Here is a 22,818-nt window from a genome sequence, read left to right as displayed (position 1 = left end):
TTCCGTCTCGAATTGTCCCTTTCCCATGAAAGCCCTGAAATCAGCCATTTCTCTGAGGAGCCCTGGTTTGCATAGTAGACCATGGTGTTTAGAAGCCAAGATCTGGGCACTAGCTGTGTTCGTTGTTGGTAGGGTGTGGCTGCTCCCAGGCCCTCTCTGCTGAGAAGGTAGGATTGATGTTGACATGTATATCTATATCCGTATCTGTATACGTATCTGTACCTACACATCTGTTCGTCTACAGAAGGGGAAAGATGCGTCTACACACATTTACATGTCTATGCAGGACTCTATCCATATACTGAAAACTGTGAGGACTGTTCACATCCATACCTCCAACTCCAATCCAATGACAAAAGGTCCCTTCTAGGTTTCCCTTTTTGAATGTTTGCTATGCTCTTCTCCAACAGTGAGAAACCTGGGTCCTATTATCATTTATGTATCTTTGGATATGATTCACTCATCTGTGGTCACCAAGCTCCCATCACTGTCCTCCCCCCACCCCACGTGATGCCCTCCTCACCATCCTCAGGCTCCCTTACCTCATGCTGGGTCACTGCCCTGGCTCTGAATGTCCCCTTTACCCCACTAGGGCTTGGACTCCCCATTCTCACTCTGTTTGGGCTCCGACTGCCCATGCTAGGTGGACCCCTGCTAGATGTCCACCTTACCCTGTTTTGCTCTGACTCTCCATGTTGTAAGCTCCCTCCCTGCCCCGTGTGCATGTCCTACTCACCTTCCTGGGCTCTGCCATCCTGTACCAAGCTGCTCCCCACTGTACAGACTCCCCCATCGCCCACCCAAACTCCCCCACCCACTCCAGGTCATGGGTCTCCCTGGCCCCACCCGACTCCCCCTCATAAAGAGGCCTGCCTTGCTCTGCCTCACCTTAAGGACCAACCTGTTTATGAAGGAGGAGAAGAGGAAAAGTCCACATGACTCTTAGATATGTGTGTTGTAAGGAATATCTTTGCTGAATGTTGTTGGATTCCAGAGAAGAGCGGGCCAAAAGCAATATTTACATGGTCTCGAATGCTGATTCCTGCTCCTCCGCGTGAGGGAGGCAGTTCTATTTACTGTGAACCCCATTAAGGCTTTGCTCTGGCCATGTTAATCCTGCTAGAGTTTGGATGGAAAAAAGATAGCATTTGTTGAAGCAAACAGAAAAAGCAATCGAGCAGGCTTCCCTTTTAAAGCTCATCTCAGGGAGCCTGGGTGGCTCAGTTGGTTAAGCCTCTGACTTTGGCTCAGGTCATGATCTTGCAGTTTGTGAATTCGAGCCACGCATCCGGCTCTGTGCTGACAGCTCGGAGCCAGGAGCCTGCTTCAGATTCTGTGTCTGCCTCTCTCTGCTCCTCCCCTGTTCATGCTCTGTCTCTCTCTCTCAAAAATAAATAAACACTAAAAAAATTAAAAACAAAATAAAGCTCGTTTCTCTCCTTCATTCATTCCTCAGAATAAACTGCAGTGCAGCTTGACCCCAGAGCTCTCAATTACAGACGATCTCCAGTCCTCAAGACCAAGGCATCTGTTCTTTCCTTTAAAGTCAGCGATGGGAAGTCACTGAGTGGGTTGATCAGGAAAGAAGCAGAAGATTGTAAGGAACACTTTTCATTTCTAGTTACCAAATGGAAAACAGTCACGACCACATTGTACATCTTATAAACTTTTTTTTTTTTTTTTTTTTTTTATAAGGTGAACAGTACAGAGCAAACTGGGTAAACTGGATGGCTTGGAGAAGTGGTTTTATAGGTGGGGCACTAATAGGTAAGCTGGGTTATTGGTGAATGGAGTATTTATGCCCTTTACACAAATCTACATCAGTATCCCTCCCTGACTTCTTGCTATCTCAGTAGTGACTCAATAATTACTTCACTTTATACCGAGGGTAAGTACAATATAATAAAATGCAATGCCTATCTGGAATAACTGTCTTCATCCAGGTAAGACAAATGTATATTATTCAGAATTCTTTTTCATATTCAGAGGAAGGACTATTAACCAACCAGGTGGGCATTTGATAAGCTCTTTTAAAAAAAAATTTTAGTGTTTATTTATTTTTGAGAGAAACAGAGTGTGAGCAGGGGAGGGGCAGAGACAGAGGGAGACACAGAATCTGAAGCAGGCTCCAAGCTCTGAGCTGTCAGCACAGACCCTGATGCGGGGCTCAAACCCACAAACCGTGAGTGAGATCATGACCTGAGCCGAAGTCGGACACTTAACCGACTGAGCCACCCAGGTGCCCCATAAACTCTTTAAGTGCTTTTTATTTACTACAGAAGCTAAGATGTAACTGGATTTTGATTTTCAACAGATAGTTGGAGAGTGGCACTTGGGCACTCCTCTGGTGGGATCAGGCAGTCCTCAGCAGTGTCACCCGCACCTGGTGACCAGTGTCAGAGCCTCCCAGCACACTTGGATGGAGAGCACAGCGGGGTAGCAAGACCAAGGTCGCAGGAGGGGCAGACAGCCAGGCAGAAGGCAGGCAGAGGTTGCTGGAAAGGGAGAAGGGAGCCCAAGAGGGATAAGGAGGGAGAGGAAGAGGAAGAAGAGAAACGTGGAAGAAAAGACACAGGTGACACGGTTATTGGAAATGGGGACTGTCATCAGAGGAAATATAGGAAATAGAGAACCGATGGTCTAGAAAATACCGGGAGATCTCTCACACATAATGACTTGGATGCACGGTGATATTCTATTGCTTACATTTAAAATTTTTCTTTTAATTTTTTTTCATGTTTATTTTTGAGAGAGAGAGACAGAGCATGAGCGGAGAAGGGGCAGAGAGAGGGGGAGACACCAGATCTGAAGCAGGCTCCAGGCTCTGAGCTGTCAGCACAGAGCCCAACACACGGCTCGAAACCAGGAACCGTGAGATCACGACCCAAGGCAAAGTCAGACACTTAACCGACTGAGCTACCCAGGCGCCCCCATTTTAAATTTGTAAATTTGGAGAAGAAGACTCTGACCTATGACCCATGGTCAAGTCTGGGGGGTGGGTGGTGCTTTGGGTGGTTTTCATGGCCACATCCACTCACTCAGGGAGCCTCTTTGTGTGAGACAAATACAAAACGGAACTTTGGTTGTGCTTCTTCACTCGCGACTACGTTGACTTACTCCAGCAAGAGGGAAAAACTTGAGATCACATTGCCTTGTGTTTATACAACATCTTTAAGGCATTTAACTGGCATATTTCTTAATGTTTACATCACTCTGAGGTAGATCAGAGATCTGTGGTTTTACCCCCATTCAACAAAAACAAAATCAGCGTGAAAACACAGAATTAAATGACACAAAGTCTAGAGCAGGATGCCTTGCTTTAGCGGTCCCGATTTAATCCTGTGTAACGAAACTAAGCTAATTCCATACATCGTAACTGATGAACACCTTTAAAGTTCTCCAAACTACAAGCAGGTTCGATTTGGCCAGATGAAACCGCATTTCAAACTTGGTCCCCTGAGGGCTTGGCTGTAAAGATTATGCTCTGGTTAGCATGTTGGCCTTTTAGCTCTATTTCTCTGTATTTGGCCACTTCCCTGGGGCTGAAGATCTGCCCCTAATTGCTACTGTCTGTTGACAGCATTATTTTTGCACAGAGACTTTGGCCAAATGAGCGTCTGGCCCACAGGTGGGTACGCAGTCTCCAGCTTCAGAGCAAAGCCTTCCTCTCATTCCGGCCTCCACGACAGCAATCCCAAGGGCACTTTGTGGATCCTTCGATCCTGGCTCTTTTCGTGACACAATAAAGGCTCGGTAGCCTGTAAACCGTGACACAGGCAACGGGCACTGTGGGGAGAGAGAAACGGGCAGACACATCGCTTGCCTTTAGGGCACTTAACATGGCTCATAAAATGACCTATTTCTTCTTTTTAAAATTTGCTTTCCTTGGCTTTTCTGTGTGCTAGGGACTATTAGTTTTTCTGGTTTCTGTTCCTTTACACTGCTGTGTTATTTGCTCATTACACTTTTAAATACTGCACTAAATAAACCCCAGAGTATTGCAAATCCGTATTTCCCTCAGAAAAGAATGTGCGCTTTTGGCCAAGGATTTAACATCCCACTGACTTTCACAACAGAACAAGCAAGACTCTTCTAAGGTGAATTTGTTTTCACAAGGCAGTTAAAGTAAATTCTGTGGTTTTGTAGCCCAACGTGAAATCTCCCCCTGGAATGGAGCAGCACTGGCAAAACCCTCAGCCATCACTGAGCCTGAGGGCCGAACGTGACAATATGGGAAGGACGGGAAGGACTCCCAGGAGCAAATGTGACCGACACACGAATGACAGAACATGAGGTTTTCCAGACTCACAAAGTATTGGAGGACAAAACTCTGCACAAAGTACATTATGACGGGCCTGAGGGGTGCCGGAAGTGGCCGCCGCTCAGTTACGTGTTTTTCCGTAGCCACGCTGTCATCCTGGCATTGCGCTTTTTGTTTTCCAGATTTTTGTTCTTTATTGTCTGTAATTTGGCACGAACTGTGAGCTTCTGGTGCTCTTCCAACATGTTGCCGAAAAACTGCTGCAGCTTGAAAGACAAAGGGAAGGCCGGTCAATGCAAACTCAGGTCTCGCTCATTTAGCCAGAAGAAGGCCAAGTTCATGCTCAGTAACAACAGGCTTGCAAATGGCCCGAGTGGGCAGGGGCAGGTGGGAAGGCGGGCCTCTAGATGGCGTGCTCCTGGGGAGACCGCACACCTACCCTGAAGAATCAGGTGCGGATTCCATCTGTGGAATGGGAACTTCATCTATTTTGTTCACTGCTCTGTTCCCCCGAGGGCACACAGTAGGTGCTTGATAATGACCTACTGAATGCATATCGGGGATTATACAAGATGCGTGGGCAGAGATACAGTGAGATTTTCTCTTATCTCAAAAGAAACTTTGCAACTCCTCAAGCTCAAAGCTGGCACCTAACATCTGTGCCTTTACAAGTGTATCCTTTATTTAAGAATACTGAGATGGTGTCGGGGGTGGGGGGGCCTGGGTGGCTCAGTAGGCTAGGCGTCCAACTTCAGCTCAGGTCATGATTTCATGGTTCCTGAATTTGAGTCCCACATCAGGCTCTAGGCAGACAGCTTAGAGCCTGGAGCCTGCTTTGGATTCTGTGTGTGTGTCTCTCTCTCTCTCTCTCTCTCTCTGCCCCTCCCTACTCACCCTCTGTCTCTCTCTCAAAAATAAATAAATACTTAAAAAAAACTTTTTAAGTTATTTTAAAAAAGAATATTGAAATGGGCCACCTGGGTGGTTCAGTTGGTTGAGCGTCCAACTTTGGCTCAGGTCATGATCCCACAGTTCATGAGTTCGAGTGCCACATCAGGCTCATTGCTGTCAGCACAGAGCCTGCTTCAAATCCTCTGTCCCCCATCTCTATCCTTCCCCCACTTGCACTGTCTCTCAAAAATAAACAAACATTAACAAAAAATATTGAGAGAGCTTTGTCCACTGGCTAGATTCCTTCACTGGGTCAGCTGGGGCATTTATTTATGGGAACATCTACCGCAATATTCTGCATCAGCCAGACCCCAATGAACTAATAAGTTATATTCCAAAAGTCTATTTCTGTGTCACTGGATTAGAATTTAGAACATCCCAGATGACTGTGTACCCATCCCCCGCTCACAAAATGTCACTTAAACACTAATGTACTTGAAATTGAGCAGAAATAGGCCATCAAGCCTAATTACAATGTCAAAGAAAAGTCAGTCTGGAGGAAAGAGCAGGTGAACGAACCAGGAACAGACCTCCCAGCCTCTCCCACACCTGCCTGCCGTGGGAGCGACAGGCCACAGCCCCGATGCACCTGTAGTGGGGAGCACTACAGCACTACAGCGGGGGAGGGGCGCTGGGGAGAGGGGTCTGTGGGACTGTAGGTGGGCTTCATGTGTGCTGGAGAGCGTGAGGCCAGGCTCTGGCGGGTGCAGTATGAAGCCCTGAGCAAGAAATAATGGAGAGCGTATAGAACCTGTGCTACGCTAGAGGGAGAAGAGACTCGTGCGGCTTTTCATTTTTATTCTTGTCATTATTCTCCATATGATCCTGTGAACACATAGATTACGGCAGGACCCTTGGAGATGACTACTTTTTGGCAAGGCTATTCGTAGTAGCTAATTTAACTTGTTTTCAAAACTGCAAGAATTGAACCCCTGCGAAACACACTTTTGCATTAATAAAAATCAACTATCAGTGAGTACAGTTTCGGAACTTTGAGGACAGCTAAATTTATACACACTTCATTCGTTAAACAACAAAAAATCTTTGCTGGGTTCTGTAGACACAAAGATGAACTGATGCCCTTTAGACGATACCAGCACACTGGGGCTTCTGGGTGGCTCAGCCGGTTGAGTGTCTAACTATGTCTCATGGACAGGGTCCAGCCCCGAGTCGGGCTCTGTGCTGACAGCTCACAGCCTGGAGCCTGCTTCGGATTCTGGGTCTCCCTCTCGGTCTGCCCCTCCCCTGGTTGCGTTGGCACTCTCTCTCTCAAAAATAAATAAACATTAAAAAAAAAAAAAAAAAAGGAAGATACTCGCACAAACTCGCCATCCCTGTGGGAGCACTCCTTCCAGCATTTCTGGGTGTGCCCTTCACTCTCTTGTCCAGGGAGTCCCTGGTAAATCACGTCCTGACAGCTCAGTCTCAGGCAGGCCCAAATGCAAACAGAGATCATTCCTTCAGGAATTAGTGGTTCTTCCTCTCTCTTAACAACAACTACACAGCTCACTGCTTCTCTCTCTCTCTCTTCTCTCTCTCTCTCTCTTTTTTTTTTGGCTCACGATCAAACCTCAGGCCTTTATGACTTACATGTGTATTGGTGTATTTGCTGGGGCAGAGAGGTTGATTTTTTCTTTCTTCTCGTTTTTTTAACCAGCTCAATGCATGGAGGGGACGGAGCAAGCTCCTAGGCCATCTCCCTGCTCCCCAAATCCATTTAATATATTGCCCTCGGAGAGAGGATGTATCAGTTATAAAACTGGTAAGAACAGATACGACACTTGATCTGAGCCAAAAGGCCAAGAGGCGATTGAGTTTCCTTTCTTATTTACACAGGCCCCTTCTGTTCTTAGGAATATGGTCCCAGGCCATGGTGTTTAATTTGTACTCAGGCATAAAAAAAAAAAAAAAAAAAAAATTAAGTCTATTGAAATGAAATCAATGGACACTAAATTATACTCACTAAAGCATACAAATGAGTTGTGATGACTATATACATTCGTGAAACACATAGACATGTTCAAAACACAGTACATTTCCACTACCTACCCACAAATTCCTTCAGGCACTTTGCAACCCTCCCTCCGTCCCAGGCAGCCATTGATCTGCCTTTTATCACTAGAGATTATATTTGCATTTTTTAGAATGTGCGTGTGTGTTTTAAACTCAGCACCATCATCTTGAGATCTATCCAGGCCATTACACAAACCTATTCTTTTTTTTTTTTTTTTTTTTAATGGCAGGGTAGTATTCCCTGGTGTGGATATATTACATTTTCTGTATCAATTCACCTATCGATGGATGTTTGGATGGTTTCCATTTTTCGGCTAACGAGAATGAAGCTGCTATGAATATTCATGTAGAAGACTGTGTGGATGTAGGCTTTAATGTCTCTTGAGTAAAAAAACCTAAAAGTGGAATTAATAGGTCACTATGTGTCTAGTGACATTTTAAAATACTGCCTTGGGGCGCCTGGGTGAAGCGTCCAACTTCAGCTCAGGTCATGATCTTACGGCTGTGGGTTCAAGCCCAGCGTCGGGCTCTGTGCTGACAGCTCGGAGCCTGGAGCCTGCTTCTATTTCTGTGTCTCCCTCTCTCTCTGCCCCTCCCCTACTCAGACACACACACACACACTCTCTCTCTCAAAAATGAGTAAACATTAAAATTTTTTTAAATAAAATACTGCCTATTTTCCAAAATAGTTGTACCATGTTCCGTTCTCACCAGCAGAAAAAGAGAGTTCTGGTTGCTTCACTTCTCTGTCAGTGTGTGGTATTATAAATCTTTCTAATTTTACCCATGCTACTGGGTGTGTGGAGGTTGTATTTATATATTACCCTTGTTTTACAGTGTGTGTGTGTGTGTGTGTGTGTGTGTGTGTGTGAGATTTCTTTTTTTAATAGTTATTTGCTTTGGCCCCTTAGTTTACTTTCTGGTTAAAGGATCCCATTTTCTTTCTAGAACTATTCCTATCCTATCCCAGGGCCTGTGGTTTGAGTGGGGCTGGCTCCAAAGGGGGGCACATGACCCAGGTGAGGCCATTGGAGTATTTCACTGCCCGCCCCCCCCCCCCCCACCGGACACAGTGATTGGTGCATGTGACCCACGTAAGACCAACCAGGGTCATTCTATGGGACTGGAACTTGACATTAGGTGAGCAAGGACCTCTTTTCCTGCAAGTGACAATGCTAAGGCTGACATAAGCCTGGAGCTATGTTTGCCTCCACGTAGAGAAAACCTGCCTAAGAAGAAAATCAGCCCAGGAGAAAGCAGAGCCTGGAAATGACAAGCCCCATTGTTAGTTTCTAGAATACAGATAGGACTAAAATGTGTCTCTGTCCTCAGGGAGCTCATTATAGCCTCAGGGAGTAGACATATTTACACCCCAATTACAGTATAATGTAGTCACGGCCAGGGTACAGATATTCATAGGATGATTGAGGAGAAGGTATAAATCAGTTCATGGAAAAATTCCTGGAACAGGTGTTTGGAGCAGGGTCTTAAAGGGTAACGAGATTTATCCAGCCAAGGCCAGGCATGGGGAACTCACCCAGATCAGAAGGCAGAGTGTTTCCAAAATCTAGAAAATGTGGGACAACATGCAAATTTAAGAAAACCTGTATGTGGTACAGTCCAAGTAGAGGGAAAATATTTGGGAGTGTCTGTCTCTCTTGTTCCCCGATGCTCGGCGGTGAGGTGGGCAAAAATGAAGCCAGAGAGGCAGATGGGGGCCCCGTTATAAAGGATGCTAATTAAAAGATGAAAAAAATCTCTTCTAAAGCTGCAATGAGCTACTGAAGCTTTGACAACTGGGCAAGGTGTGGCAGCAGCGTGAGGGCTGGGAGGCACGGAAGACCAGCCTGGGGTACAGGGCCCTGGCCAGAGCCCCCTGCAGTAAGTTAGGTGAGGAAGGACGGAGTCCAGTCCTCTGCGAACAAGAATGGTCTCTATTTCAGCAGCAAGAGAGAATTAAAAGTAATTTCCTGCATACAGTGAAAATAACACCAGTTGGAGCAGGGAATATAATCATTCAAATAAGCCTGTTGTTTTTAATCTATTTTTAATGTTTAATTTTTATTCTTTTGAAAGAGACAGACAGAGTGTGAGCAGGGGAGGGGCAGAGAGAGAAGGGGATACAGAATCCAACGCAGGCCCCGGGCTCTGAGCTGTCAGCACAGAACCTAACGCAGGTCTTTTTTTTTTTTTTTTTAATTTTTTTTTTAACGTTTATTCATTTTAGAGACAGAGCATGAATGGGGGAAGGTCAGAGAGAGAGGAAGACACAGAATCTGAAACAAGCTCCAGGCTCTGAGCTGCCAGCACAGAGCCCGACGCGGGGCTCGAACTCACGGACCGCGAGATCATGACCTGAGCCGAAGTCGGTCGCCCAACCAACTGAGCCACCCAGGCACCCCACGCAGGTCTTAAACTCACAAACCGTGAGCACCACCTGAGCTGAAGTCGGATGCTTAACCCACTGAGCCACTCAGGCGCCCCAAGCCTATTGTTTTTTAATTTTAGCAATTCCAAATTATGTTAAAAATGGCTCCTGAATTATTGTTACAATTCACAATATCTAAAGTACTTACCTCTGTGATCTGTAAATCTGTGCTTATGGTTCTCCCTATTATGTACATTAGGTTAACCAGCGATTGTGTTCCATACCTATGAAGCAACAAGATGCTAATCAGACGTGGAAAATGTTTTGCAAGATAAAGCTATACTTTATATAGCAGGTAAATGCTAAGCGTACAGCCCCTATTGATTCCTATCTCCTGAATCTAAGCAAAATCATGTATGAATAAGGTTGGGGTCATCATTTAAGAGGGAATCTATTATATAGAGAATTTTATCAGCACTAAAGAAACATTTACAGTTAAATATCGATTTGTGTACACGTAGTTCTAAAACTTTTAGTTACATATAAAAAGCTCCTAAAAACAACAACAACAACTGTTTTTGTCTTTTTAAATGAAGTGGTTAGAATAGTGGTCACACACCTCAAATTAACATAATCTATAAGGGGGTAAGTAAATATGCAAAATTATGCCCCTTAACAAACAGTTATTAATATGGGATCACTTTTGGAAACTCTGGCTAAACTACCCTGAAAGCTTATTTAAAATTTTGAATTTTTGTATATTGTTTTTGGAGAAATGATCCATGTCTTTGGAGATTCTCAAGATGCTGGGGATCGCAGAAGGGCTAAGTACTTCTGTTCCCTCAAAGAGGCACAGTGACTGTAACTTCCCCTCTGGTTTAGTGTCCTTGAGTAGCCAACAGGGATCTTCTGCAATAAAACCCCAGGAAACATTGTTATGGAAATACAGCAGATACATACCTGCCCAAAGCCTTGCTGAAGTTAAAAAGGTAAATAAAGACTTTTGGATGCATTAAAGAAGAAAGAAAATTAAAATAGGGTTAATGCTTTGGACCGAACAAAAAAGGGTTGCAGTGACACTGTTTTATTGATAGTTGACGGTTAATACACACGACTGACTTACTTCAAAAATGTATACTTGACACTAAAAATTGCAAGACTTCACGTTGGCATAACATCCAAACAACGGTGAGAGAAAACAATGCTTTCATTCTTTTTTAAGTTTTCAGCTGTAACTTAAGCTGTGTCTACCTGACCAAAGCGAAGGAGACATAGTCTACATATAAACAAATTTGTTTCTGTAGGAAAAGAGGACACGCTTCTTAGTTTTCCATTTTTTTTTTAATTTTTTAAATGTTTATTTATTTTTGAGAGAGAACGAGAGACAGAGCACCAGTCAGGGAGGGGCAGAGAGAGAGGGAGACACAGAATCCAAAGCAGGCTCCGGGCTCCGAGCTGTCAGCACAGAGCCCCACACGGGTCTTGAACTCACCAACTATGAGATCATGGCCTGAGCTGAAGTCAGATGCTCAACCGACTGAGCCACTCAGGCGCCCCCTTAGTTCTCCATTTTTATTGGCCAAGTATTAAAAGCTTGTAAAACAACTCAAGAAATTTGGCAATATTTGCAAAAACAACAACAACAAAGCAAACAAAGCCAAAACAAACTGAGTTCCAAACTTAAAAAAAAAAAAAAAAATGTGGAAAGCTACCTAGGGCCCTACCAGTGTGATTTTCTACCAGAGGAAGAAGACTACCCTGAGAGGCAGGGCTGGGTTTGAAATTATCTTGAGCAGTTTATAACTTATAAAAGATGGGGACTGACATATAGTTCGAAGCATTGTTCTAGAGATGAAATGAGATGCTGTGTATTGAAGCACCCATCAGAGTACCCGGCACACTTTATCCCTTACTATTCTTGCAAATTCCAAGAGGAGATCTTTCTGCCACAGATGATCTGTCCCTCTTGTTGAGAGAGCCATCTCTGAAACCTTACTGAGCAAAACTATATACATTACAAATAGTTTATCCTGCCAGTGGTCCGATACATGCTCATGAACGGAACGACCAGAGCCGATGTGTGTCAGTTTAGTTACTGTTTTAAAAAACTGGTAACATTCAAGGGAGCCTGGGTGGCTCTGTCTGTTGAGCTGAGCATCTGACCCTTGATTTCAGCTCAGGTCACCATCTCAGTTTGTGTGTTCGAGCCCCATGTTAGGGGCTCTGCGCTGACAGCGCTGAGCCTGCTTGGGATTCTCTCTCCCTTCCTCTCTCTCTGTCTGCCCCCTCCCCCCCACTCCTCTCAAAAATAAATAAACTGAAAAATAAAAAAATTGGTAACATTCTGTGGTAGGGTGTGCACAGGGATTTGGGCCCCTCTCGTCTGGATCGCCTCCTGTCTCTCTCCTTTCGAATTCTCCCTCCTCTCCCTTCCCCTGCCATGTCTGATTTCCTGAGGCAAGCGTGGCCACTGGATAAGCATGGGGGCACCAGGGCATCCAGCCTGATCCAATGACTGGCAGTGGGAATAGGCTGTTCAGAGCTCAGGTGCCCCACTCCATAACGCCTAACTTCTCTCCATTTGCTTGTTCTCCATTTCTCTCTTCAGCTCCGTACACCCCATGATGAAACACAACAGAGACAGAGTAGGAACGTGTACCAGCTTTCACTCTGAGGACTTCAGCCCATGTAACAACAGTATTTGAAGAAGAAATCGGGTGCTAGGTGAAGAACGGAGTAAGATTTCCTTTGGGATCAGTTGAATTTGAAACTGATCATACCCTGCATTCTGTATTCACGCAAAGCTAGGGTTTTCCCAGAGGCTGCAAGGTCTACATTGTTGTAAGAAAGCCAGAAGCACTTGACCAGGATGCCAGGGCACAGAGAGGGTTTCTACCGCCTCCAGGAATAATGCCTACAAACACTACTGCCTCGTGTCTATATCCACACGTTCTTCAATAAGATCTATCTGCACCTAATGGCCCGAGAGCATTTTTCTGCAGCCTGCAAGATGTCTTTGTGGTCAGTGGAGGCTCCCTCATTGCCATCAGGACTCAAAAGATCATCTCCGGCCCAACAATGAACTCAAATACCCTGCAGCAACCAGACCAGTGCCCTAAACATGGGAGGGAGGGGCAGGACCAAACCAAAGCTCTTTTCCTTTGTACAAATATTCCAAAATATAGTTTCAGAGGAGGCTTCCTGGCCCACTTACTGTGACAGGTCCCAAGTCAGACACTCAGTCCTGCCCTGAGGCATTTTCTGGTGTCCTCTCCTCCGTGCAGAAGGTAATTTTTCCCAACTGCTTGTTCAAATCCCACACAAATGCCATTCTTCTCTTTGGGTTCCCCCAAATCTTCCCCAGCTCTCCTCTCCAGCATTTGTCAGATACCATGTCCTCGTCACCTCGTATTCCTGACAAGAGCTTAAACTAACTGTGCCCTGGCAGGGAGAAACTAGAACTTTTTTACTACGAGAAGGAACCTTGGAATCGATCAAAGAGAATACCTTTCGTTCTATGTAAGAGGAAACCAAGGCTGAAACGCTAACAAGTAAACAATAAACAGTTGTTGTTTTAGTTACAGCTCCAGAGGAGAGGGTCAGAGAACTGTTTGTTGTTATCTGTTTCTCTCCCAGAACTTATCTCCTGGCAAAATGACACTCTATGAACATTACATATACAATTATGGCTATAAGATGCAGGAAAAAGGGTGTGGAAAACTCCAGATTTCCTTCCGTGGGGCTTCTTGGGGTCTTTATGATGCTAGCATAGACTGTGAATTTGCAAAAAGCAGAGATTCAAACAGTTCCCAAACTGACGGTCTTTCTTGCTCACAGAAGTCTGAGCAACGTCTTCCATGAACAATGCTCGGTGGAACGTACTGGAGAAACACTAATTTCAAAGCTAACTTGCTAGTCATCAGTCACGTTTCACCAAACTCAGAATAAGTCTTTCTCACATAATTAAGGTAAAATTTAATTTGTCAGAGGCATTTTTTTAATTTATCCTTTCATGCTGTCTTTATCATTGTATGGAGACAGGTAACATGCTAGTCTTCTTGTCAAATATAACTCTTAATTTTTTTTTAAATGTTTATTTATTTTTGAGAGAGAGAGAGAGAGAGAGACAGAGAGAGACAGAGAGAGAGAGACAGAGTGCGAGCAGGGGAAGGGCAGAGAGAGAGGGAGACACAGAATCCGAAGCAGGCTCCAGGCTCCGAGCTGTCAGCACAGAGCCCGACGTGGGGCTTGAACCCACAAACCGTGAGATCATGACCCGAGCTGAAGTCGGCTGCTTAACCGACTGAGCAACCCAGACGCCCTTGAAATGTAACTGTTGAAATACGTGATGATTAATTGCTCTGATGTACAAAGAATTGAGTAAGCATTCTTGTTTCATGTTTAGTGTATATGATAGTTTAATTATTAATTTGAACTTTACTTCCTTCTACGAATCCATAAATGTTATCACCGTTTATTGAAACCAAATTATTGGCAAAATCCAGCAAGACTGATGAACATTACAATTAATATGAAATAAATAAAAAATAAATAAAAATAAATGTACTTGATGTAGAAAGCAAACTTATTTGAGTCTGAAAGACATTGTGTAGCAGACTCTATGAGAGGAGGGGGCTGAGATGAATTTGCTGTAAATAGGTATCTGTTTTATGGGCATGACATTTTGTCGATAAGAGATAAAAATATCCAAGCCATGGATTAAAAGTTCATACATTTACGGGCACCTGGGTGGCTCAGTTAGTTAAGCGTCCGACTCTTGATCTTGGCTCAGGTCATGATCTTAAGGGCCATGAGTTCGAGTGCCGCATGGGGCTCTGTGCTGACAGTGTGGAGCCTGCTTGGGATTCTCTCTCCTTCTTTCTGCCCTTACCCCAGTCATGCGCTCTCTCTCTCTCTCTCTCTCTCTCTCTCTCTCTCCGTCAAAAGATAAATAAACTTAAAAAAAAGTTTATACATTTATAATTCTAGGAGCTCCTTGAGGTTAATAAGACCCATTTAGAGTTAAAAAGAAAGGGGAGGCATTCTCTCCATTTAATATTGTTATGCACATCACTTAAATAAATTGCTACACAGTGGACTTTTCAGAGAGTGTTACCAACATGTTCTTATTCTCTAACCACAGAAAAAGGGTTCTTCTGAGGAATAAAAGTTAAAATACACTTCAAGTCACTTAAATTGAGAGGAGTCTTCCCCATGCGTTGGTCAAAGGCATTTTGGGGGCTTGGTTGGCACATGTGCCCTGCATGAAGAAGAAGAGAGGAAAAAATGAATTGAGGGGCTCATTACCCCCAGGAGCAGTACTATCCAGCTGAACTCTCTGTGGTGATGACAATGTTCTACATCAGAGCTGTCCAACGTGGTGGCTGCTTGGCCATATCACACTCTTAGAACAGGGCCAGTGCAACTGCGGAACCGAATTTCAAATTTTATTTCATTACTTATCAGTTCAAATGTAAATTCAAATATCTATATGTTAGCTAGTGGCTATCATATTGAGCAATGCAGCCTCAGATAATATTCTACTCAGGTGCCAAATGGTTCCAGGTTAAACTATACCAGAGTTGCCCGGGGAGCTAGTGAAAGGTGCAGATTTCTGCCCTGTTTTGGCAGATTCTGATTTTACTTATTTATTTTCATTTTTATTTTTTTTAATGTTTATTTTTGAGGGGGGGCGAGGAGCAGGGAGAGAGGGGGACAGAGGATCCGAAGTGGGCTCTAGGCTCCGTGCTGACAGCAGAGAGCACGACACAGGGCTCGAACTCATGAACCATGACATCATGACCTGAGCCAAAGTCAGACACTTAACCGACTGAACCACTCAGGCGCCGGGAAGATTTTGATTTTGAAGGGGGGATGGGTGGGTGGGCTTGAGGTCTTTAGGTTTCTTAGCTACTATAGGCAATTTCCAACTTTGTGGCTGGGATCACCTGCCTGAACGCCAGGCACCATGTCACTATGAGCCACAATGATAATAAATTCAATCCTCAGCACTTGCAAGGACATACTAGGTGCCAGGCACGGCGAAATACTAAGCCTGGTTCATAACTGTGAACCTCTGTCTTCCTCGGGACCCAAAAGTGCACGGGAAGGATCGGAGGAATCAACAGCCGGTGGTGATGACAAGTTGGGACCTCTGGTGAATCAAAACATATTTCTTAAAGGAACTGCTCTCTCAACATTTTCATGCCCAAACTGCTACTAGACTGTTTGGTAGGAAGCATGGGAAGAAAACAGTCAAGGGCTGTAGCCAAAGCGAGTGCCCCACAGCAGCAAGAGGACAGGTGACCTCCCAGGCCAGGCAAAGCCAAGTGGAGACAGCACTGTTGTTACAAACTCCAGGGAGAGAGAACAGAAACGAAGAAACACCCCTGTGAAGCTGGGATCTCTGAAATCTCAGGGAACAAGGGGACCGATGTCAATAATTCTGATTTATATCCCAACTCCCAAATTCCCAGTAGGGCCTAGGAAGGGGGGTATTATTATTTTTTTTTTAATTTTTTTTTCAATGTTTATTTATTTTTGGGACAGAGAGAGACAGAGCATGAATGGGGGAGGGGCAGAGAGAGAGGGAGACACAGAATCGGAAACAGGCTCCAGGCTCTGAGCCATCAGCCCAGAGCCTGACGCGGGGCTCGAACTCACGGACCGCGAGATCGTGACCTGGCTGAAGTTGGACGCTTAACCGACTGCGCCACCCAGGCGCCCCAGGGGGGTATTATTTTTAATGACTGAAGCAAGAAGGGAAGGATACCCTTTACTGCCAAAGTCTTAGGAATCTGAGAAAATTTAAGGAATTCCAAAGACCCTCCAAAGCAATGAACTTAGAAAATATAAAACTGGATGTAAGGTCAATTTTCTTAGTATGTGACTATGCTAAATGCGTTCCACTGATGACCAGAAAAATGATACTGTGCAAATAAGTCTCTACCTCCATGTTGTAAATTTCTGTTTTTTAATGTTTATTTATTTGGGGGGGGGGTGCAGAGAGAGAGGGAGACAGAAGATCTGAAGTAGGCTCCACACCGTCAGCACAGAGCCCAATGTGAGGCTTGAACCCACGAACCCAAAGTCGGATGCTCAACCGACTGAGCCACCCAGCCGCCCCTGTGTGTTGCAAATTTCCCATTTAAAAGCACAATATTTTGGTATTGTAAAGGAATTCAATAAGTGTTTACAAAAGAAAAACATTCCATGATTTTGTTCCTTAAGAGAGCTATACTCGCATTCTTTAAACATTTATATTCTAAATATACTTTCTGTCCCACAAGGATAAATTTATTTGCAAAAAAGCATCTTCCACCTTTACAGGTGTTTGGACCTGGACTGCTGGCCACTTTGTATTTGCTACTCTAGAGTATGTGAGCACTTGTAAGACATTATTCTAGGCTTTCAGTGATGTGATTAATCAGATATGATTAAGTAATGTTCTAGAAAGACCAGCCATCAAGGGCATGCTGATTTCTTTTTTTAATTTTTTGACGTTTATTTATTTTTGAGAGAGAGAGACAGAGCGTGAGCAGGGGAGGGGCAGAGAGAGAAAGGGGGAGAATCCGAAGCAGGCTCCAAATTGTCAGCACAGATCCCCATGTGGGGCTCAAACCCACAAACCATGAGATCATGACCTGAGCCAAAGTCAGATACTCAACTGACTGAGCCACCCAGGTACCCCAGCATGCTGTCTTATTTTTGCCCGTCAGCATTTACTTCACCCAAGAGGGGGCTATGAGGCAAGCAGATTTCATCTCAAAAGGTAAGAAATATGAAAAATTCAAGAATACGGAACCCAGATATGTAAAGGGAATATTATAACAAATAAGACGCGAGGAAGCGATGAGCGTTGGTGTTTCTTGAAATGTAGCGGTCTGCTTCACAAAATAAATGAATGGGTGGTGTGCACTCAAACCAAAGCACATGACCTGCTCTACTCTGTGTCTCTGATGACAATCTTCTTAGTGGGCACAGTGGGGAAACTGAGGTAGGTAAGTATCCCATGCAAATCCATTTTCACATAGAAAGCCAACACTGGGGATAAGCGACCTTCTCTTCCACAAATGAGACTGAATGCAAGCAAAATCTTCACTTTCCTGATCCAGACAAAGGACTTTTGGGACCTCGACGGGCTAAAGCTAAGCTTCTAGCCCCAAACCAGTGACCTGTATGAAAGAGAGGTTGCCTGTTAGCTCCTTACCTTTCACTCACAGCTTGCCAATTGTTGATTAAAAAATCCTTCACAATGTACCGGCCTACTTCAGATTCCGCCACAACTTCCATTATATTTGTTTCGTTAAAAGTGAATGGAGCTGCCGTGACGGCATACTCCAGATATCTGCAAAAATGCATGTGCAGAAAAGAAATATGCAAACATTATCCAATATAAAGAGTGGATTTCAACAAATGGACATAAGATCCCTTAGGGTTCTGAGTCAGTGCACAAATAGGTATTATTTTAACTCCTATATGAGCACATGGTCTATTTCTCTCCCCTTGGTTTATGAATTGCATTCTTCTGCTAGGACCTTTTTATTTTTAAAATATTTTTTAATGTTTATTTATTTTTGAGACAGAGAGAGAACAGGGGAGGGGCCGAGAGAAGAGGACAGAGGATCCGAAGCAGGCTCCATGCTGACAACAGAAAGCCCGATGCAGGCCTCGAACTCATGAGCCACGAGATCATGACCTGAGCCGAAGTGAGATGCTTAACTGACTGAGCCACCCAGTGGCCACCCAGCCACCCACCCCGTCCTCTCTGCCGAGAACTTTGGCCAGATTACCTGTGAAGTATCCATGGGTCTTTACTGCAGCTCATCGCATAAGTGAGTTGAATCTTTTCTTCTTCCTTTGTTTTATTAGAGTACATATTTAACAAAAAGTCCCATTCTTCATCACTTCCGAAGGCAATGCCATAACATAAAACTACACTTTTAATCGGATAAGGTATTCTGTAAGGTAGAAGGTGCAATGCTATTTCTCATAGTAGTCAATTTATATGTTTATTTAGGTTGTTAAATACACACACACACACACACACACACACACACACACACACACACACGTATGTTTCACTTTAAATTCAAGTTAGTTAGCAGGGCGCCTGGGTGGCTCAGTCAGTTCAGCGTCCAACTTCGGCTCAGGTCATGGTCTTGCAGTCTGTGAGTTCGAGCCCCATGTTGGGCTCTGTGCTGACAGCTCAGAGCCTGGAGCCTGTTTCAGATTCTGTGTCTCCCTCTCTCTCTCTGACCCTCCCCCATTTATGCTCTGTCTCTCTCTGTTTCAAAAATAAATAAATGTTAAAAAAAAATTAAATTCAAGTTAGTTAATATGTAGTGTAGTATTGGTTTCAGGAATAGAATTCAGTGACTCATCACTTCCATACGACACCCAGTGCTCATCCCAACAAGTGTCCTCCTTAATGCTCATCATCTGTCTGGCCCATCTTCCACCCACCTCTCCTCCAGCAACCCTCAGTTTGTTCTCTGTTGCTAAGAGTCTCTTAGGAGCGCCTGGGTGGCTCAGTAGGTTGAGTGTCTGACTTCAGTTCAGGTCATGATCTCATGGTTCGTAAGTTCGAGCCCCACATTGGGCTCACTGCTGTCAGCGTGGAGCCCGCTTCAGATCCTCTGTCTTTCTCTCTCTCTCTGACCCTCCCCCACTCACTTGCTCTCTCAAAAATAAATAAACATAAAAAAAGGAGTCTCTTATAGCTTGCCTCCCTGTTTTTTCTTACTTTATTTTTCCTTCCCTTCTCCTACATTCATCTGTTTTGTTCCTTTATCAACAATAGCCAATGTATCCAAAGGACACAAAAATGCTGATCTGAAGGGGCATATGCACCCCAGTGTGTATAGCAGCACTATCAACAATAGCCAGATAATGGAGAGAAGCCAGTGTCCATCGACTGATGAATGGATAGAGACGTTGTGGTATATATATATACAATGGAATATTACTGAGCGATCAGAAAGAATGAAATCTAGCTCTTTGCAACAATGTGGATGGAGCTAGAGGGCATTACGCTAAGCAAAATAAGTCAGAGAAAGACAAATATCATATGATTTCATCCATATGTGGAATCTATGCTGTTATATATTTAGAAGGATGTACCTAGAAAAAAACATGGAGATCTCAGATATAAAGATCAAAAGCAGGGATCTAGAAAGTTAACTGAGAAGAAATCATCAGATTAGCTTAGAAACTAAAGAGGTTTAAGAAAGAAGGAAATTATAATAGTTCAATCAACATATGCTGATAATTAAGCTTGGGCTCATATCTTTTTTTTTTTTTTTTTTTTTTTTTTAGTAATCTCTACACCCAACATGGGGCTCGAACTCATAACCCTAAGGCAAATCGACAGGGGGAAAAAAAACAAAAACAAAAACAAAAGATACTTGAAGAAAATAGGAGACACAGACTACCCAAACAAAAATAAAACAATCATTCCCAGAAAGAAAACATCAAAAAGGGAGAGACATTATTGGTGTTGAAACAGGACGAAAACAAGGGCAATCTGATACTACTCTTACTCATTCTCTGGATGGTTTGTCCAGTTTTTGAAGAGTTCTCTTGACAGCTGAAGACAGTCTTCCAGTCCCAACCAACACGCAGTTTCAAAAAGTTTTTCCAGGGCCACGCTTAAAAGAGAGCACAAAGAAAAACATTTTCTTTTGCTCCGTTTACCATATTCATTTTTTCTCCCTGCCTCCAACTATGTGTGTTTCATAAAAGGATGGGTATTTTAAAATATCCTTCCAATAATACCAGGTTTGTTAAAATAAATAGCTTTTGTGGATGGCAAACTTATTTAGGGCTCAGAGAAATATTTGCTGAGAGGCTTTCAGGCACCAAATAAACTCCCAAGATTGGTATTTTTTGAAAGTTGGGAATAAATTATTGCCATCTCTCACCTCCCGCAAACATACGTGGGAGTACACACTCCACATCTGTTATCAATTTATTTTTTCCTCCCTTTTACAATAATTTGCCTTATGGATAGAAAAAAAAAAAGAAGGCTTTGGAGTATTCGATCTAATACCTTAAAAATAAAGTTTTTTTCTCTCTACACGGAAAGGAGAGGGAATGGTTTCTTTCTCCCTTTGGACAATATGCTTTCCCTTGCTTGAATTTCTGTTTCGTCCTCTACTCTGTTTGGCTATTATGTTCACGTCCAGAAAAAGACCAGAGAATTTTGTTTTGTTTTGTTTTGATAGCTGAGCAGGACCACACATTACGGTTCAAAACAAAAATAGTTCAAAAGAATATGGCGAAGGGTAATCATAAATCCAGATAAGCAATGCCTTTGAGGTACGTCTCTCTATACTCCCTACTCTCTGACTTGGAGTCAGAGGTAACGGAATACCAAGTGGCCGTAAATTTCCAGAAAATGCAAGAGCCAAATCTGGTTGCTTCACCCTCCTGTTTCAACCCAGCCTGGCCTGACTTTCTGACAAGAAGAATGTCCAAGGCTGGAGGACCTCGGAGTGATGGTTCTGAGCATTCGTTTACACACTCACACCATCTCCCTACCCATCCCAAGTTGGCTGCCAAAAGACAGAATTCCCTACAAGTACACCAACTCCCCAAAGTCACTCTGAAGACAACTGGCCCTGGATGGTCACTTCTGTCTAGTTGAGGAGAGCCAAGGTTATGGCGGGTTAAGGTCTGTGCTGCCTGTGTGAACACACTTTTGCCTTCCTCTTCATTCACCCAACTGGCCTGCCCACTTAACTATCCCAGCTAGTCCTCGCCATCTTCCCTTTATGTGTTTGGTCAACCCCATGTCCTTCCAGTCACACGCCCTAGCACTGAAATGTCTCCCCTCTCAGAAGGATACTCCTGAGAGTGAGTAATCACATTTTGTGTATTTTGTATTACTTGCTTGGCCTCATTGATTTCAGCTTGATGTTGACCAGAGCTGTAAACATAATTCCTGTACCACTGTAGATAACAAATTCCCTCTCTAAATCTAGAAGCCCCTAACTCCCCTACAAACCTTGGGTCACAGGGAGGCCGGGGGTACCGCAGCCCTATTTTGTCTTTCACTCCTCCTTCTCAGACCATCATGACAACCTGCTTACTCTTCTCACCACACCAATGATAGGAAAACCATTTGCAATACTTACACATGCTCACAAGTAAATGGCTCGGATATTTCAGCAGCCTCAGAGTTGAGAGTCTAGAGCTATAAATTTCTGTGTCTACACGCGTGTGCTTTGCAAATAAATTAAGATCCCAAACTATGATTTCCTATTAGGATACATGTAGCTCACCAGTCCCAGAGCTGCTGTTCTCAAATTGCATACACAATCTCTCAGTGAAATCATAGGTGTCCAGATCTTTTTAATATGAATCTGGGAGCCTATCTATTCATACAAATCTTGTTATTGAATTATCACTGCTCCAAAAATACTTACAGGGCTAAATAGTCATCTTGTAATGCTGCCACGTTTTCACGAATTACAGTTGAATACATATTCCATATTGAGATAAGTCTCTTTAACAGATACTTCTATAAACAATAAGGAAAAACCTACTGTTAATTTTGGCTTGCAACACTGGATTTGCATCATATTTCTCTTTGTCTGAAAAGACATTAGTAGAGAAGTGACAGATATGCCTTCAGAAGTTATCTTTATTTGTTACTAAACGTATAACTGGTTTATTTTGTAACCTCTCTACATCAGTTTCCTGATTGGGAAAATGGAATTGACAAGAATACCAATAGCACAGTTTTGGGACGACAAAACAATATTACGTATGTGAATGCATTGCCTGGCACATAGGAACTCAATAAATATTAGGTATTATTACCACTTAATATCACCTGGAACATAGAGAAAGAAATGTAAAAAATATTAAACTACTAAACTTTCTACCTTAACATCTCCATGCTTGGTATTTACACCTCCAAGAAAATAAGAACTGATTTATGCTTTGGACCATTTTAAGTCCTGAGTCTGAAATAAAGTTTCTTCAACTGCTCTATCAGCTGATGAATAATAAGATTATAAAAGTTATCCATTGAGGGGAGCCTGGGTGGCTCAGTCAGTTAAGCATCCAACTTTGGCTCAGGTCATTATCTCACATGTGAGTTTGAGCCCCATGTTGGGCTCTGTGCTGACAGCTCAGAGCCTGGAGCCTGCTTCGGATTCTGTGTCTTCCTCTCTCTCTGCCCCTCCCCTGCTCATGCTCAGTTTCTCTCTCTCTCAAA

General features: G+C 43.6%; 1 protein-coding gene and 1 non-coding gene across 2 annotated transcripts in view; both read right to left on the bottom strand.

Moving 5' to 3' along the window:
• Positions 1–3,312: 3,312 nt before the first annotated feature.
• LVRN (laeverin) overlaps positions 3,313–22,818 on the bottom strand; it is a 75,560-nt gene continuing 56,054 nt past the window's right edge. The window contains exons 15-21 of the mRNA XM_045486252.1: positions 22,022–22,116; positions 20,135–20,242; positions 18,386–18,553; positions 17,803–17,940; positions 9,802–9,877; positions 4,310–4,527; positions 3,313–3,786 (exon numbers count right to left, since the gene is read on the bottom strand). Of these exons, the coding sequence (XP_045342208.1) occupies positions 4,387–4,527; positions 9,802–9,877; positions 17,803–17,940; positions 18,386–18,553; positions 20,135–20,242; positions 22,022–22,116 (726 nt within the window). The 3' untranslated portion in view covers positions 3,313–3,786; positions 4,310–4,386. The remainder of the gene's footprint in view (positions 3,787–4,309; positions 4,528–9,801; positions 9,878–17,802; positions 17,941–18,385; positions 18,554–20,134; positions 20,243–22,021; positions 22,117–22,818) is intronic.
• Positions 6,838–7,023, bottom strand: LOC123582235. The gene has a single exon (XR_006704277.1). It is a non-coding gene; the product is annotated as a U2 spliceosomal RNA (small nuclear RNA).

Source organism: Leopardus geoffroyi, chromosome A1 (assembly GCF_018350155.1).
Source record: "Leopardus geoffroyi isolate Oge1 chromosome A1, O.geoffroyi_Oge1_pat1.0, whole genome shotgun sequence".
NCBI lineage: Eukaryota > Metazoa > Chordata > Mammalia > Carnivora > Felidae > Leopardus > Leopardus geoffroyi.
The sequence above is the reverse complement of the archived record's forward strand: the minus strand, read 5'-3'. Positions and strand labels throughout refer to the sequence as shown.